This window comes from Lissotriton helveticus, chromosome 11 (assembly GCF_964261635.1).
Source record: "Lissotriton helveticus chromosome 11, aLisHel1.1, whole genome shotgun sequence".
Lineage (NCBI taxonomy): Eukaryota > Metazoa > Chordata > Amphibia > Caudata > Salamandridae > Lissotriton > Lissotriton helveticus.
Window position 1 is genome coordinate 680,028,865 of NC_136072.1, and position 19,265 is coordinate 680,048,129.

The 19,265-nt window shown below is 41.2% G+C and overlaps 1 protein-coding gene across 2 annotated transcripts in view; it reads left to right on the forward strand.

Annotated features, from left to right (window-relative positions):
- The window catches only part of ADD2 (adducin 2), a 422,666-nt gene that overhangs the window by 178,746 nt on the left and 224,655 nt on the right, over positions 1–19,265 (forward strand). For both annotated transcript variants that reach the window (XM_078666540.1, XM_078666541.1), the window contains exon 5: positions 2,057–2,137. In XM_078666540.1, coding sequence (XP_078522666.1) covers positions 2,057–2,137 — 81 coding nt within the window. The remainder of the gene's footprint in view (positions 1–2,056; positions 2,138–19,265) is intronic.

Below are 19,265 nucleotides of genomic sequence, written 5' to 3' on the forward strand. Positions count from 1 at the left end.
AATCCCAAAACATTGTAAAAGGTAGCCTTCCAAATAGTGCACAACTGTCAATTACTCCTTAGCAACAAGCACATTTCCACCACAATATAGAGCTGTCAAATCTGACCCATGTTGAACCCCCCCCAAACAAAAAAACCTACACCTCCCTTCACTTAAAATACAGTAGCACTTAAGCTCCAACATCTATGCCTGGGGATTGATCATAGTATCATCAAATTATTTTATTCCTTCCTATAAGGCCGAAAACAATTAGTGGACATAGACACCTCAAGATCACAACCAATTCTGGTTGTGTGGGTTATTCTCCGGGGTGTGCGCTTTCACAGTCTTTACCCCCTACTGGAACAACTGGTGGTTTTTTAAGGCAACCAACATCTATCCACAGAGCACTATGCCAATGACACTCAACTGTGTTTCAAGATGATGAAAAAGGAAAGCATTGCTCACATATAAATCAGCTTGAACCTCTTCCCATACATGCTGTCATTCTTTTGCCTGAAAACGCATTAAAACAGAATCTGCCCATTAGAGTAATGGAGACCACAACACAAAAATTCAAATACTGTTCAAATACTGACACATATGCCACTTATATGCTTCTTACGACCACTCCTGCCTTGTACAAAGGCCGTGGACTTTCACACTGAATTACACATCACCTTCAAGTTCAATGACAACAAAAAAGTCTGTATCAGACACCCCAAGAGAGTGACGTCCCATTTACCTCCGCATTTAACTTCTCTGCATCAGTAAGTCCTACAAATTTCATAGGCAACATTCCCCCTTCAAGGAAAGGAATCCTGTAGGCTTCTGTACATCTTATCTCTGGAATCCATGCTGCAATCCTTTGGTGCTCACTATAGACAAGATTCAATTGGCATTGGTCTGCCTAGTGCACAAGGAAGTCAACAATACTAACCTGGACAACTTCACACAAACAGCATCACTCTCTTAGGGGATTCTCTTACAAGATGCCAAGCTATAGTAGGCTGGGATGGGCCACAAAATGGCTCAGTTTATATATATATGAAAGTATAGCTTTCAATACTCAACATAACCATGAAGATGAGATCTTACCCCAGATTTTAACTGTGACAATATTTTAAACAGGTTTGACTTTCATCAAAGTGTCCAAATGTGGGTACTGTTACAGTGTTATAGAACTGGCTACTTGAATACTTTGAAGTCTTCATATACAATAATCACAGGATTCGTACGGCCGTTTGAGATATTACCTACTTGAGACCTCATACCCAGATGTAATACTATTGATACTGCTCCTTTAATACCTCTGTTCTCCTCTGATGTTGTTTGCCTTGACAACTCTAACGGCCAGTTGGGAATAAAACCTTAAATTAGTGTGCAGATAACCAACAAGGGAATGTTTCTAACTTCAGTGTGGGCAGTAAAGAAAGATGGAAATAGCTGCTATTGTTCTACCTGTTCAGAACTGTTCTGAATGTTTGTAATACCGGCTTTATATGTATTCTATTAGCTGTTGGTGAGTACAGCAAATAAAACAACTTTGCTCAATGTTTCCCAAGGTATTGTTGCCATAAAAATAAGTGGTTTTTTTATATTTGGTTACCACATGCTTCTTTTTTTTCTATTTAAAATCCGAAATTGAAAGTGTCTTAGCTGTTTCTTAAATGTTTTTGTTTAATGATTGTATTACTATAATTTCTAGAAAAAAAATGTTTGGTTCAGAATTTTGTTTCATGCCAATCACAGCAACACAAACAGTTTCTCATCTGGTTGTACATTTTGACACCCAGTCAGTTTACTTACCTATCTGTATCGATTTTCCAGGGAAGATTATTACTGTTTGGACTTCTACCTCAATACCTTACATGCGTAATCACCATTTTTCATTAGCAATCTTCAGATAGGAAGAGCTGCTTTCCTGGAAGCATTGGGCTGCAATGAAAAGGCCATTTATGGGCTTCAGTTTATGGATTTTCTTTATGTCCCCCTGTTTCATTCAATTGTAGATTATTTTAGGCCTGTTTTTTCTTACTGAGTTTACATTCTTTGTTCCTTTATTTTATTTTAATAGCTGAGAGTCAGTAAAGAGCAAGAACATTTCTTAATCTGTCCCAGAGGCCTTACATGCAGTGAAGTCACAGCTTCCAGTTTGGTGAGTAAAATAATAATTTGTCATGCTTGTTGTTTCTCTGAAAACCTTGCAATTATTATCTTACATGTATCCCTTGGTCTAAAAACCATTGAGGCCTTTTCACAAAAGTATTAATGAGTACAGGTAGCAGTACAACTGGAGTGTTCTTATAGGTTCTCTTATGTGCCTTAGTAAATCAGCCTCAAATGTCAATTTCTCTATTCCTAAAAGTGCAAAGAGGGCACATTGCTTTCTGTTTGTACTAATTACTCATGATTCCATGAATATTCCCATCATATTCCCATTTGAGATGCTTTGGGTCAAATTTACAAAGACATTATAAGAGTACCTAAAGCATACTACAAGGGTACTGCTTTATGTACTCCAAAATGTATTTGTGACTAGACCCCAGGCTTTCAATAACCTACCAGTGAATAATTTTATGAGCAATATTGTCGTAGACTTCAAAGATTATTCATTCCAATTTTATGTATTTTTTAATTTTGAGGTGTTTTATATATTTTCAGTGATTGAAATGGATGGCAATTGTTAGTATATATTTCTGCACTGAAAACCAATTGTTTTTAAAATTCCCATGTCCAGTGCACCTTTTCCAGCATTGTATCTCCTGCTTGGCTTTAACTCTCTGGATATAGTCATGTGACCCTCATATAGGTTTATTATGAGTGTACAGAAAGTGCTCTGACGGTTTTTAATCACTTTATTCATACATGACTTGCCCCAAATAATTTTATATATTTAAACACATCTTAAGAATTTAACCAAGAATCTCTCACTCTTAGGATAATAGTAGCGTGTTGTCCCCTATGGGAAACAATTGTAATCCTTATATTTTGTGAACTATGGGTAATGGCCAGTACTTTGATTGCAATCGGCATTTTGTGTTCATTTAGTAGAATTTGTGTGTTGACATACATCATTTTTGTTGATTACCTGTTCTTTCTTTCTGGTTGTATTACTTTTTACAGATCAATAATCTACGGAGTTGTAATAGTATAAACATAAAAAACCTGGATTTACATGCAATTCTTATTGTAATTGTGTAAACCAGTGGTGGCTAGTGCCATTTAAAAGTGGTAGGGGGCATAAAAGTTCAGCATGAGTGCCTGGCAGTGCGGGAGCGTAGCTAGTGAGCCCAACTATCATATGGAGGGTTCATGGGGGTTCTTCCCATGAGAAATGTTTTAAAAAAGAGTGGGAAAATGGTGCATTTTCAAGCAGATTTGAGAAAGCAAAGTTAATAAAGTAATTGTGAAAGTGTAAATATCAATATCAATAAGGAGATTTCATATGATGACGTAGGTAGCTGCTCATTCAGTATAACCAACATCATTTTATTTTAAATTGAAATTCCATAGCAGCAAGATAATAACAAAAATAAGTAGTACAAAACAAAGCACTTATATCAAGACAACCATCATTACACATTTTAGGCCACAATCCTAACCAATGCCCTCTACATCAAATTGGATGAGATACAACCTGTATAATACATAATGGACTTAATTACCCCGCCATATACTCCCTCACCACCCCCCATAGCAATAATCCTAATTTCCTTTTCCTAAATCACTTAACAGCATATAAACTGTATTCCATATTATGGACATTAAGAAATGTATCCCGCCACATCTCAAAAGGCGGCACCTCTTGCTGTAGCCACAATGAGGCAATTGCCAGTCGAGCAACCGCTGTGGCCATAAATAGTAGATACCGATGCTTATATAATGGCTGCCCCTCACAGACATCCTCCTCAATACCAAGCAACATCATTGATCGAGAAATTTTAACACAATCCCCAGTTATTTCTGTCAAAAACCTCTCTATAGATTCTCTCCGAATGTCCAATACTGCACATGCAAAAAAACTTGCACAATATCTACACTATCCTTTCCACTTCCCATCATGCTGACTCCCCCACTTCATCATTTTAAAAGGGGTGTGGTACAAGTTGAATACCATTTTTATAATGTTGATTTTTTAAGTTTAGCTGCACACAAAATCCTCCCTGCCGAGTCAATGGATTTTTCCAGTGAAATTCCGGGGTTCCCCAACCAAGTTCTCCATTTCATATTACATTTTTCTAGATCATCCGATCTACCCTCTAACAATAGTTTATAGATAACCCCAATCTTACCATACCGCCTAATAGATTCTACAATGTTAAACTTCATAGTACAAATAGGGCGTTTCCCCAAAAAATCCCTAATTTGTAAGTATTTAAAAAATTGCGTAGTTGGTAGATGGAATTTATCCATCAGCTCAGCGAATGAGTATAATCGACCATCGTCGTATTATATATATCTCCAATTCGGGTAATCCCCTTCCTTCTCCAACCTTAAGCCACCTGGTCCCAGAAGATCGAAGGCAGTACTCCCGTAGCATTGATGGGGGTATACATAGGAAGTACAGGAATCTCAAAGCTCTTCTGTACAGTTTTTCACACTTTAGACATAGCGTTCAATCACTTAAAACGTGTTCATTTAAAATAACTGCCGTCCACTCTATTGAATAGGCACTGCTTAACTTCTGACCCTAGGAACATCTGATCAATTGAGGGGGCTTCGGCAAGGTTACTAACCTATTCTCCAGTACGTAAAATGCAAGCATTAACCAAAATACAAGAATAATAATAAAAAGCAAAATCCAGTATAAACCATCCTCCCCTTTCTCGAGAGAGAGTCATATATCGGGCACCCCTAAGAGGTTTCCCGGGGCCCACATAAACCTAGAACAAAGTGATTATAAGTATTGAATTTGTTTATGGGGTACCTCCAATGGCACTGCCCTAAAGAAATACATACCACGTGGTAAGACATTTATTTTCAAAACGTTAGCTCTGCCTACTAATGACAGATGGAGATTCCCCCACCTTTCAAGTGAACGTTTTACTCCCAAAATTATATCACCCCAATTAACCTCGGTAATCTCTTTAACAGAAGTACAGATCTTAATACCCAGAGAAGTAGCTTCTTTAACACACCTGACATCTCCATCCATTGCATGACTTGTACATAGTATTTGGGTTTTAGCATTATTAAGTTTATACCCAGAGGCTGCCCCAAGAATCTGCGCCAGGGATTCTATTTCAGATATAGCAAGGCAGGGATTAGAGGACACAATCGCTATATCATCGGTGTAGGCAAATACAGAATACCGTTCTTGCTGTACTATACACTGCAAAATCTTTCTACTTTGTTCTAACATAAAAATAATAGGGTTAATATACATCGCAAATAAAAGTGGTGAACAGGGACATCCTTGACGTGTACCTCTGGAAATCAAAATAGTCTCAGAGTAATGTCCCATTGAGCACATTTTTGCCGAAGGGAGATGATAAAGAGCCTTTAGAGCCCGTATATAGCCTTGACCGAAGCCCATTTGTTGCTATCCCCGCAAGAGGAAATTCCACGAAACCCGGTTGAACGCCTTTTCAGCATCCAGTAAAATCAGGCCAAATTCTCGGGATTCTACCTGTGCAATATCAAAGAGAGTAATTACTCTACGCACATGATCTACCGTCCCTCTCCCAGGTATAAAACCATGCTGTTTTAGCGATACTATTGACTATATAATTTTTGCCAACCATGTGGCTAAGATTTTTGCATAGATTTTTCCCTCTGCATTGAGGAGAGAAATTTAACGGTAAGACCCATGTAATTCAGATGGTTTCCCCTTTTTCTTATACACACAAATATTAGCCTCGGACCAGGTTCATGGAATCTCCCCTTTAAGTCATTTTTTATCTCTTGAAAAAGGGTCTTAAATACTTCCAGGGGGAGTCTGCCTGGTACCGCTGCTTTCCCTGCTGAAAGAGAATTAATGGCCTGCTCTAATTCCCTCAACGAAATGGGTTCCTCAAGTATTTAAACATCCCTTTAATCCAGTTGGCCCCATTAAGAGGCTGGCAGTCCCATATCTATCAAAGACAGACCCCCAGTCTGGTTCTCAGTATATAATTCTGAATAAAAGTCATGAAACACCTAAAAATTTCCTGGGGACCAGACACAATAACCCCGCCATATTTTAAAACCCCTTAATTCTTTGTTCGGCATCTTTTATTCGCAATTTCTGGGCTAAACACAGCTCCGTGGACTCGCCCTACTCATAACAAATCCAGCTTTGAATGCATCCCATACGACGCCCCAGGACGCCGAGTATCTCTTGATTTGAAAAAAAATTCCTTTATCCAAACCTTCATGTGCTCAATACATTTTTCATCCTTCAAATGCATCCTGTCAAATGTAAACATTCTCGGGGCTACGCACCTAGCGAGCGCCGGGATTTCAAGTACCACCGGTGCATGATCGGAAGTCACCCTTGGGTATATACTAATTTTCAGTCCTGTAAATACTGATGAAGGTACAAAACAATAATCAAGCTGTACAAGCCGCTTGTGAGGGTGTCAATAGATTGTATAACCTGGGTCTTGTCTATACAAACTGCTCCACACATCCAATTACTCATGATCAGTTATTAATTGAAATAGAGCCTTATTACCCGAGGTTTCCTACCTTTATAATTTCGCCCCCAATTTTGAAAATCTTTGGCTCTAGTATTCTTTGGACCACAGGGGAATCAGATTTAACTGGGGTCCAGTCCATTAACATTTGTGCAGGCGCCGGGGCATTAACATAGTGACAAGACCCCTCTGTCAAGGTCCTTTTCTTTCTCATTGTCTGCGGGCTCCCCTCCGACAAATCCCCTCCCGTATCCTCAGGGGGTATAGTACTATGGTCACTCAGCTCATCATCATGTTGCTCCATGAGTGGTTCCCCATTTCTCCTTATCTCCTCACTGGATATATCCGAATGGTCTGAGTGATCTGATAATGAGAAAAACTTCTCTACAAGCTCGACCAACACCGCCTCCTTCTCTAGTGACTCTAGACTGAGCGACTCTGTCCCAGTAAAGTCTCCAGCTGAGCCAACCATTCGATTTTCACTTTTTACCACAATGTTATCACCATTACATGACTTCTGTCTTACGACTGGTTCAGTATCCTGAGTACCTGGCTCTGTACCTGGTCCCGGGGGTTCCCCCCACTGTTGTTAGTTCCTGAGGGATTACGCACATCCTTTTTCCCCACCAACATTAACCAGCTCCATATTGCTGCCAGATATTAAATTATCCACCAGAGAGGCATCACAAAGAGCAGTCTGCTGAACCCCTGATTTCTCCCGCATATCGTATGAATAAGTGGGGGGTCCCACAGCAGCTTCCATACCCAGTGTTCCTGGTAACTTATCTATTGGGGGATCCTGAATTACCCGGTTCTCAGTTCTCTTCCCGCCTTTACCTAGTGCAAACATTTGCGGGATCGTGCCTTCCGCGGGACTGACCATGCCCGTAAAATTGTCTCTGACACTGCTCTCACCCTTGTTTTTTTTACCGTTGACTTTAGACACTTTCTGACCACTCGGCCGCTCCGCAGCTTTTCCTCCATTCCTGGAAGCAGTTCCAGTGGCCACCGCGGTAGCGGCGCCGGCATCTGCCGGAGTCCGGGCTTTCCCTCCACCTCCCTTGGGCGGTATTATCAGCGTTCTACGATATCCAACACAATATCGAGTGCTCGAACCTCCAGTAGTTTTGCCTGCTACAATCACTACTCCTTGACTCGGCGTCCAGGCCCGGCCTCTTGTGGCAACAATGAATCCAGCTACAATGTATCCAGCTCGTATTTTGCTACAGTGCTGAAATACAGCGGTCGCAACAAAACTAAACATGCTGTTACTCCCAGCGCTGAATTTCAGACACCTCGATAAGCCCGAGCCGCTGTTTCCACTGTCGTCCTTTCGCTAGTCACAGCACATCTCCTCACGGGTGTAGGAGGACAGGAGCTACCAGCTCACACGTCTGAGCCGGCGGCCGCCATCTTGCCTCTCATAACCAAAATCAATAAGTCATAATTAAACACCCAAAAATTGTAATCGTATTTACATAGCACTTGCTACCCCAGAAGAGGCATTAAAGTGTTTTTTGGCATGTAGCACGCTACTCCAGAACCGAAAAAGGATTAGAGGTGGATTAGTATAGGGAAATATGAGTTATTTTGAGTGGTGGATATGTAGGTTTGTTAGTTGGATTGAACAGGATAATGGCGGGATAGACAAGGGAAGAGTCTACACAATGTTATTTGGGAGATCATAGTAGTAGAAGGAGGATGTTTGGAATGAGTAAAGGAGAGATGGGGAGTGAATTTGAGGGATGGGCATGTGACTCTGTTAGTTGGATTGAAAAGGATAATGGGGGGGTGGGTTTTTGAGGGTGAGTGGTTTAGACTGTGAAGACAGATATGAGTGCTGAGGGCTGGCCTTGATTAGAAGTTGGCTGTCCAAACACATGTACTATATCAAGTCGAGATTAAAAATTGCAGTGTCAGTGACATTCACTTCCTCCTCTTTTTTTTTTTTAACACCCCATTAGATTGCTACTAGTGTGTATTACCCCCACCCCTCACTTTGTTGTGGCCATATTATTTTTGGGTTAAAATAAAACCGCAATGTGATGTGAAATAATGTTATAATCCTGGTTGAAGCTGTGCTCTGACCTGTGGAAAATGTATACAGTAAATAGCCGAATAATTGTGTTCATGTTTTTATTAGGTCTTAAAAATTTTAAAAAAATGTATTAAAAAAGAAACAAAGTCTAAAGCACCTACAGAGTTGACTACTAAGGGCAACAAGCGTAGAATAACTATATTTGAGACTGGTTAGATGCGACATGATTTAATTGCTCGTATAGCGCTGAGTCACTTGCAACTCTGAGCGCCCTGCCCCAAAAACTGGAGGAAGGTCAGAAGAGTAAAATATATCGAAAATAGTAATGCAATAAAATGCTTATCATACATGTTATTGGTGCGCACAAAATAATTAGACCCTTTGAGCAAGTTGTAGCTGTACTCTGGAGCTTGAATACCAACTGCAGGTGCAGCAAGGGCAGGTTGCCAACTTGCTTGGCACCTATCCGACTGGGGAGCAGAGCTGCACCCTTCCTCTTTGACTGTGGGCAGCCTAGGTGCACTGAGACAGGGATTGAGGTAGAGGTACTTTTGGGAACATGCCAGGGACCCAGAGGGTATCAGAGGTCATGTGGGAGAGTGCTGCTGCATGGACAGGTCTGGTACTGCCGGGCTGAAATGACACACCACTTGAGTGAGTGCGCCAGGCACACACATGGCCCCAGGATAGGACTACGGCCATGCAAAGGCACAGGCTCAATATATATCTTTGTCTCTTCCCACCAGTGCTCAAGGAGCCTGACTTTTCCCACCACATAAAACTGATTTCATCTCTGTCAAATTAACGTGTAATCATACACTGAACATCTTGAAAAATAATGGCACAGGATAATTGGCCAGAAGGCACATGATTCTACTAAATAAACCAAAGAGAATGATATTATCCATGCGCCTAAACCCCAGCCCGCTCCACACCACCTCTGAGCGTCTCCCCATTATGTATCTGTAGCTTCACATTCAAGCCCCCTCCTGAGCAGCTAAATATAACCCCTGGTGGGCTCAATACTTTGAAAGCTCTGCAGGAAAGGGTGCACTCAGGGGGCTGTTTAGCGAGTATCTGCTTCCAAGGCGCCATTCATGTGTTTTCAGTGACCATAGATATACTCCCTCAACTTTCAATAATTTCTTTACAGGCTATGACATCACCATACCCTTGGTTACTTTCAAATACATAAGATAAAAGAGAAAATGGAAACAATAAAATGGAGGACGGGGAAGAGCAATAATAAAACATAGCATAATGAAAATAAATATTCAGGCAAATAACATATGATGAAATGTTACAATTAAAGAGTGAAAGGAAGCAAAAGAAAGAGAAAGAGAGAAAGGTAGGAAAAAGAGAAAAAGAGAAAAGAGACAGAGAAGAGAAAGAGGGAAAGAACCAAAATGGTATAGGAATATAGTATAGGGAAAGAGAGAAAAGAATTAGTGTATGGGAGAGTGAGAGGAAAGATATGTAGTGAAAGGAAGCCAAAGAAGATCAGATACGATTTTTTGAGAAAGAGAAGTGGATGAAACAGTAGCAATTCTGTGTTCGTCACAAATAAAATTCCACCAAGTTAGTAAAGGTATTTTAGAATTGTCTTTCCAGGATGATAGAATAACTTTAAAGGCGAATGCAATAAAAAGGTCAAATAACCTGGAAACAGAAGAAGTAACAGTCACATCAGACGATAAGGAACCTAGAAAAACATTTTGTATTGATAAAGTAACATTAAATTTAAAAATTGACATGCAAATATTCCAAACAGAGTTCCAAAAGGATAAAACATTCGAACATTCATAAAGTTGATGTGTCAACGTGCCCGTTTCACTTGAACATGACCAACATAATGGAGAAGAGGCTGGTAAAAATTTACAAATATTAACAGGGGTGATAATAGCTCTATGATAAATAAAATACAGAGATTGGGTTATACGAGCAGCAGCAGAAACTCTAAATAACTTAGACCACAATTTATCCCAGGTTGTAATAGGAAAAGAAACTGACAAATCAATTTCCCATGCAATTTCAATGTGGGACTTAGGTCTTTCAATAACATTTGATAACAATAACTTATATACAAGGGGAGGAGCCAAGATGGCGGAGGAGACAGACGTGTAGTCGCCCGGCTCCGCGAGCCTTTGTCTCCCGCAGATAAATTCTGTTATCCATCCTGTTACTGAGTGGCTGCGGGGGAACGACGAAAGTAAGCGGAGGCTGTTGCCGTTTTTCCGAGGGCCCTGCCAGCCTCCCACCTTGAGATATCGCCGAGCTGCTTCGGCGGCCGCTCCTGGACATTGAGCTGAAGCCCGGACTGACCCGCTAAGATGGCGCCTGCTGGAGCTCCGTGACCCGATCGAGTCGGGACAATGCTGACGACCTGCCTTGCAACACGCGGATGCCTGTAGCCATTGGCCCCTCTCACAGGGCTTTCCTTTGGCCGCCTGGTCTTTGCCCCGCCGATCTGCTGTGTAGGATGCCCAGGTGGGACACGCCGCGCATTCCCCGCATTGGTCTGTGGCCAGCTGACGGTGCCTGCCTCTGACTCGTCCTCGCCCTTGGTCGGTCGAGGGTGTCTCATCCTGCTGTGCCTCCGTTACCGGCTGCCCTGAACTGCACCGGTGACCTGAGACCCTGTTTCGTTTTGCGGACCTTGCCGACTTAACCCCGTGCTTTCCCGGCAGAGGGACGGAAATGGATGGCGCTGTTGTAGCGAGGGGAGGCTATGCTATGACCCATAGATGTGCCATCGGGGGGGCTTCTGATCGGTGTGCCGGGGGGCGAGCCGCGCATTACGCTGTGGATGAAGTGGAACCATCACCCGAGCCGACCCGCGGCTCTGTTATGTTAGCGCTTGCCGACCTGAGGGCTGCGTGGTGTGAAAGCTCCTGTTTGCTGGGCAGGATGCTTGACGGTGTGATACTCTCAGTGGCGCTTATACCACCGACTTCTTCCCCACGCAGTGCTGATCTGCCTTCATTGGGCTCCGACTGTGCTACGATGTTACCGCCCGAACACATGGGAGATGTTTCTTTTGGCGACGCTACACTGTTTCCCTTCTTGCTGGATATCAAGACTTCAACCGGGACAGTGCAACCGTGGTTTACAGAGCCGTCAGTGCAGCGACTATCTTTCCTGCAGATTTGTTACCCGCAGGCTCCGTTACTTTTGTATCTTACTCTGGAATGCCTGTCTGCCCTGATTTTGATACTCCCTTGGGACAATGAGACTGAATGTGCTTGGCGGAATCCATTTTGCCCTTTGATAACTCAATTCTGCCGAGGGCGGCCATCTTGCTCCTTTGTTCTATCTGTGGTGGGCTCTGGCCGGGAGCCATGGCTGGGCGGGCATTTGCGATCGGGCCAGGGCTAGGAATCTCTATGTTCTGAACTGTGTTGGACTGTCTGGTGGAGTCTCGGACTTTGGCGCTTCCTCTGCACGTGCTACAGTAATATCCCTTCCCATCTTGTTTTGTGATTCAAGCTTATTGTGATTATTCACGTATGGGGTGGAGGAGTACAATGATGGCTGGGGAGTTTCCGGGACATTGGATTTGGCCCTCCTCCGGTAATAATAGATCTATACTTGCTGGGGATTGGGGTTGGAATGTTGTACGTACTGGCTGCATGTATCGTATGTATGGTGTAGATTGTTTCCCCCGTCTGTCTCTATTATTGCTAGTGGTGGATCTCCTTTACAATCATGGCGTCCTTCGAGATATTGTGACCTTTGTCAATGGCACAGTCGGCGCCATATACTGGCTACCCTGATAAGTCGCGGGCTATCGGCTCCACCGCGTTCTCTTTGGTTCCTGTCTCCTGATCATGGAAGTTTAGTCTGACGTGGGGGCTGTTTGTTTAGGGTAGCGTCCATCCTGCTCTCCTTTGTTTGCGTCCTCATTAAGGCGGCCATTTTGTCCCTTTGTTCCGACTGGGGCGGGCTTCTGTTGGGCGTCATGGTGTAGTGGTCGCTCGCGACCTGATTAGCGCTGGTGATCTCCGGGGGTTCACCTTTGTTAGACTAGCTGGTACGACTTTGAACTCTGCCACCTCTCTGGCGTATGTAATGGTTGTAGCTCCCCACATTTGTTCTGCTAATGATGTCTATCCTGGTATATTCGCACATGGGGTGGGACTGTGCATATCCTGCTATTGCCCGTATGGACGGGGTGATCATTCCGGTACTGACTTGGGAACCCGGATGTATCTGATTCAATTCTCCTTTTGGTAGTGTACTTCTCGATATTATTGTTTCATTCGGTAAAGGGGGCTATACATGGCTGGGAGACCGGGAGTCTTGTTAGAGTTAGGGCTCCTCCCCCCGTTTCCGTTTCCTTTCCTTTCTCTTTTGGGAGTGGTAGAATAGCTTGTTCTTTTCTTCCTCCCGATACTTCAAGTGTGAACATCTTTCTTTTCTTACCTTTTCTTCTTTCTTTTCTCTTCTAATTCTATATTTCGGGTTCTTTACTGGGCGACAGGCACTTTGCCGGGGGGGGGGTAGGCCGTAGCCTCCGGATTGTTGTAGGGTGGGGGGGTAGATATAGTTTTCCTCTTTTAGTTTCTATGGGCCTTATTTCTCTAATTTCTGCGCTTTCTTGCCTTGGTTTCTGTTCTGGGTCTGCAATAGGGGTTAGTAGGGAGTGGGTGGCGCTGAGGGTGGTGCGTAAAAGTTGACTGCAGCTACTGTTGTTTTGTATGGTACTGCCATATTGACGTGATGTTCTTCCCAATGTTGTTCTTATTGATGCCGCCTGCTCATGTTGTGAAGCTAATGTCCGGACTCAGTTCTTCTTGACTCTATTCTTTACTGATTTATATTTCACTCGAAACTTTAGAAATTTAACCTTCAATGCCTCTTCTCCTTGGCGGCATAACTCCATTCAATGTAACTGTTACCGATTGCTGCTATCTTGCCTGATGCCGCTGTAGAACCGCATTGCTCGCACCTGTGCTTAAAAGTCCCGTGGCCGGCCTGATGGTTGTAGGCCCGTATTTGTTCTCTTTTCGTGCACAATAAAGGTTTTCAAAAAAAAAAAAAAAAAAAAAAAAAAATAACTTATATACAAGAGCAGCTTTAGGTCTGTGAGTTCAAAATAAGGGGTGTAATGGAGTGGAAGGGGACAGAGATGGTGTGTAAGGTGGAAGGGTAAAAATGGCTAGATGAGATTGTACGGTATTAACAATGATATTATATTCAATGAGACTAGAATCAGGTAATTGATATTGAGTTTGTAGGGCAGGAAAGGGAATAATAGAATAGTGGTGAAGTAATTGGTGGAAAAAATAATACCCTTTTCTTTCCAGTATTTGTAGTAGAATGATTTGCCTTTATATTTAAGAAATGTATTATATCATACAGTGGATGACAGAAAACATTGAAGAGGAGTAAAATCCTTAGAAAATGTGTTGTATAATAAAGTTTGGGAGTATTTTAGAATAGGGTTAGTGGACAAAAAGGTGCAGTTTGACATAAAAATTACATGCTGAAAGGAACAATCTTTTAATAAGGAACGTTCAAAAAGAATCTATCTGGGGATAGGAATAACCACAAAGTCATAAGCTAATGCGAAAGATTGCTCAATCAAAAAAGCTGAATGATAAACTTTAAAGTTTGGGAAAGTCAAACCACCTTCATCCTTAGGACGAATACGTTTATTTAGAGCAATTCATGGGTGTTTATTGTTTCACAAAAACTTAGTACAGGCAGAATTAATTCGACAAAAATAGGCATTAGGAATTCTAATAGGTAACATAGACAAAGTATATAAAACATGAGGTACAATCATCATTTTAATAGTATCTAACCTGCCCCACCAGGAAAGATACAGGGGGGACCAAGTGAGGAGGAGTGTCTGGATTTTATTTTGTAATGCATGAAACGTGAATTTAATTGTATCAGATAGGGATGACGAAAACCAGATACCAAGATATTTAATTTTTGAAGGACACCAAGCGAAATTCGTTTTTTTTTATATCAAAATTTTTTATTGAAGTTATTAGGATCATTGAAACAGAGCATACAGGACAACAAAAACAATTAGCAAAAAAAATAATAATAAAAAAATTACAAACACAACAGCAGATAGAGCATACTTTTTAGTTCTAATACATTGATACCTAATTAATGAAAATATGATCTCCAAGTTTTATCAAACTTTCTCACCCCCCCCCCCCCCCCCAATTCGCTGAGCATACAAAAATTCACTCTTTCTAACTTTCCTCATTTTTTGAAGCCATTCCTGGAACTAAGGAACCTGTATTGACTGCCAGTTCTGTAATATCAAAGATCTTGCCACTGCCGTAACTATATACACCAATTTTACCAGGTGGTCTTCTAATTCAAGATCGGAATCATAGCCATACAACATTAATTTAGCATTGTAATCCTAATCTTGTAATAGGTTAGAAGAAAAACACAAATCTCATTCCAAAATGGCATGAATTTCGGACAATATGCAATTATATGAGACCAGTTGGCTGGAGCAAATTGCTGGCATCTAAAACAGTTAGCTGAGGTATTAACATACATTTTGGCGATGGCAGCCGGAGTACGATATAAAAGCCATTTACTAAAAAATAGCATTCTACGCCAATTGGCACCTCTCAATACACTGAAATTGAGTTTATTTATGGTCTTCCAGGTATTAAGGGTTAAGCCATGGTTCTCTTGTTCCTGCCATTTTTTAATTGCTTTTAGACTCAAATCCTCCTCCATACTCTGTGCCAAACAACGTTACCAATCCCCGGGTTTTCTAGCCTGGGAAGTCAAAAAAAGATCATTCCATAACTGAGATGGGGTGCTAATATACCTTAGGTCCAATTGTTCCAAAGTTTTAAAAATCAAAGTATAAGAGCCTATTAACAAAAAATGTCCCTGTATTAAATGTTGCATCTCTCCCTGAGTGATCCACGATCCACCCCTTGTAAAATCCAATAAGGTGTTAAAGCCAGCACGATACCAATTCAAGACGATTTCTGATCTAATTTTAATCCCTATATAGATGAAGACATACATTAGGGGAGTCATTAAGTGAAACTGCGGGAGAGAGTATCTTTTCAACATGGCATCCCGTCTTTTGAAAAACCAATTCATAGTCTTATATCGAACGAGTTTCGGTGATTTAGGTACTTGAAGGGAGGAGGGGATTTGAGCCTCATGACAAATTTGATTAAAAAAAAGTTAATAAATAGATCTGGACTATGTATTGCAGTTTTAAATCTATCCAGATATTGTGCAAAGTATGCATTATAATAGTCTTTAAAATTGGGTAACGAAAGACCTCCTTGATCTGTGTCTGCATAAAGTGTCCCTATTGCAATACGAGGAGTCTTTTTGCCCCATACGAACCGGAAAACAGAGATTCTACTTTTAGAAAAAAAGTACCGGCCAAAAAACAAGGGATGGTCGAAAATAAAAAATTAAAAAGCGGAAGTACGGACATTTTAATCAGTGCAACCCGACCCAAGATGGATAATGGCAGCAGGTTCCATCTGACAAACATGGAGCGAATCTTCTGAAGAAGAGGATCAAAGTTAAGTGTATATAAATCTAGTACTGAGGGGGAAAACAGATCGCCCAAATACCTTGTGGGTCTTAGATTATTGCAACCGACTAAATCTGGATGTAATTCTGGGTCTGAACCCCTACAAACCAAAAATTCGGTCTTTTTTTTATTAATACGATAACCACCAAGGGCTTCGAATTCTTCAAAAATCTATAAAGCATAAGTCTGAGATTGCAGGTCTGGTTTAATTAATAACATAATATCGTCAGCGTATAGTTTGATTTTAGACATAGGATGATAGGAGGAGCAACATTCACAGAATTCCGAATAGCGGCAGCTAGTGGCTCAATAAAAAAAGCAAAAAGGATAGGCGACAAAGGGCAGCCTTGCCTAGTGCTTTGTTGAACTGATACTGAGCCCACCATGGCAGAGTTGATGATTATATTAGCTTTAGCGCATGTATACAAATTTCAGATTAAATTAATAATTTGAAGGGGAATTCTGAAGTGCTCTAAAATAATAAAAAGAGTAGCCCAAACCACCAAATCAAAAGCTTTTTCTGCGTCTAATAATAAAACTAAAGCGGGAATACTCTTGATCTGAAAATAATCTAACGCTTCAATCAAAAAGTGTGTGTTCGTAGTTAGCTGACGACCTGCAATAAAGCCATTTTGATCGGGATGAATAAGGTCAGCAGCAATAGTATTAAAGCGAATGGATAGTAATTTGGTAGCAATTTTATAATCCAAATTCAGTAAAGTAATAGGTGTAAATGAGTTAGGATCTTTAGAATCTTTCCCCTTCTTCAGAAAACTTACTACCGTACCTTCACGAAAAGAATATGGTACTTGCCCACCACCCAACATAGAATTTAACAATTGGATAAACAAATCAGAAAAAGAGCTAAAAAAACCTTGAAGAATTCGGCTGGGAGCCCATCCGGACCACAAGCCTTGCCCATCGGTAGGTCCTTGACCACCAGTTCCAATTCTGTCTTAGAGAATGGGCTCATCATTGTCTCCTGATCTACTTGCGAGAAAAAGGGCATCGTATATCTACCCAAAAAGTTGGAGAGCTTTTGATGGTCTATATCTTGATGTTTACTATAGATCTGTTGATAATGGGAGAGCATTATGGAACCAATTGCCTCGGACTGTGATATTTCCCTATGAGTGACAGGACTATTTAAAGAACGGATCTGGTTTGCAGCGGCTTGCTCTTTAACCTGCCATGCTAAGAGTTTGCCTGTAAAATTACTTACCTCATAGATTTTTTGTGACTGTCTACGAAAAATGTCTTCACTTTGTATAAATAGATTAGGGCTAAGTTCTCGTTTAGCTTCGCTCAATTGATTTCGGACATAACTTGAAGGATTAGATTGACGTTGCAAAGTTAAAGTCTGAATTTTTTGTTGTTGTAAATTTTTAGATTTTCTAATGACGGAACAATCAGCTGCATCTTTACTTATCACGATACCGCGAATGAAAGCTTTCAGCGAATCCCAGATGATATGCAGAGGGGCCGTGCCAGAGTTACGAACAATAAAGTCTGAAATTTCCAATTTAAGTGATATGACCCAATCCTCATCTTGTAGATATGCTTTATTGACTAGCCATCGCTTAGGGACACTAATATCTTCTCCTAAGGTAAACTCGATAGCTAACATTGCATGATCAGAAAAACCATAATACATGTTTTCTGATAAGAAAAATGTAATTGCCTAGAGGCCAAAAAAAATCAATGCGAGAGGAAGACTTAAACCTACCAGACCAGCAGGTAAAATCTTTTTTTTGAGGATTTTGTAAATGCCATGGATCACACAAACCAAGTGTTGTCATATTGTTAAGGATTGATCTACGTGATTTGGGTTTAAGCTGTTTTTTTGAAGACATAGTAGAATCTAGCTTTGTGTCCATGAGAATATTAAAATCCCCCCCAATAATGATGTCTCCTCCCACCATAAACAATGATTGAAACAAGTCCTCATAAATCTGAGGGTTGTCGTCCACTGGAGCATAGAAACAGACAAAAGTAATCGGCCTATGTCTATTCTTAACTGTGCATGTGGTCCAACACCACCGACCTGCGCCGCCCTCTTCAGATTGTATAATTTTAGTATCCAAATTCCGATTTAAAAAAAGGGCGACACCCTTTTGAGATACTGTAGAGGACGAAAATCCCCGAAATGAGGCCCACTACTTAAACATAGAAAAATCATCAACTTTTGCAACTGGAATGTGGGTCTCCTGCAGCATTATTACCGCAGGATTCTCTATTTTGATCCATGATTCAATGGCTCGCATTTTTTTCTTATTATTTAGGCCATTAACATTGAAAGAAATTATTTTGAGCCCCCTGCTAATAGACATTTCAAGTTATAAGAATTTACAAAGAAAGTTTCAACAATTATATGCAATTTCTGTCCAAGTAAATTTCCTCTGAATACTAATATATGGCAGAAAGGCTCCTCAATCAGACACATATGAAAAATTCAAAAAACTTCAATATTTTTTCCTTTTTTCACCCCCACCACCCGTGTCCAACCCCCCACCCTCTTGAACCCAGCCCCGTGGCCCTGCTCTACTCCTACTATGCCCCTCCACGCTGGCCATAAGGTGCTAACCCCTAACATGGAGGTGCCTTGAAATTGCACCCCTTAACCCCCTGGGACACCTGTCCCAAACCCTTCCCCCCCACCCCCCTAACCCACAAAAACCTAAAGCAGTTTATGGACGGAGCCATAGAGCAGAAAGGAAAACCAAACTGTTCACTAAGAAGGAAAACCCCTACCCAGACTTTAGCAAAGAAAAAGGAAAAACAAAAATTTGAATTCAATAGAGTTCAAAGAAAAGACTGGGCTTTGCCAAACAACCAGAAAAAAAAGAAAATGAATCAAGTCATTCAAGTCCTGCTAATCCTGTGAGATCCAGTGAAGCAGTTCCTGTGCTTCATCCACGTCTGTAAGCATATGGAATTTGCCCTTGACCAGAACTTTGAGGTTTGATTGTTGAGCAATCATGGCTTGGGCGCCTTTGTCTTTAAATAGATGAAGAAGTTTAACAAATTCCTTCCTCCTCCTAGCTGCGGCAGCGGACATATCCGAAAAAATCCGGCATTTAGT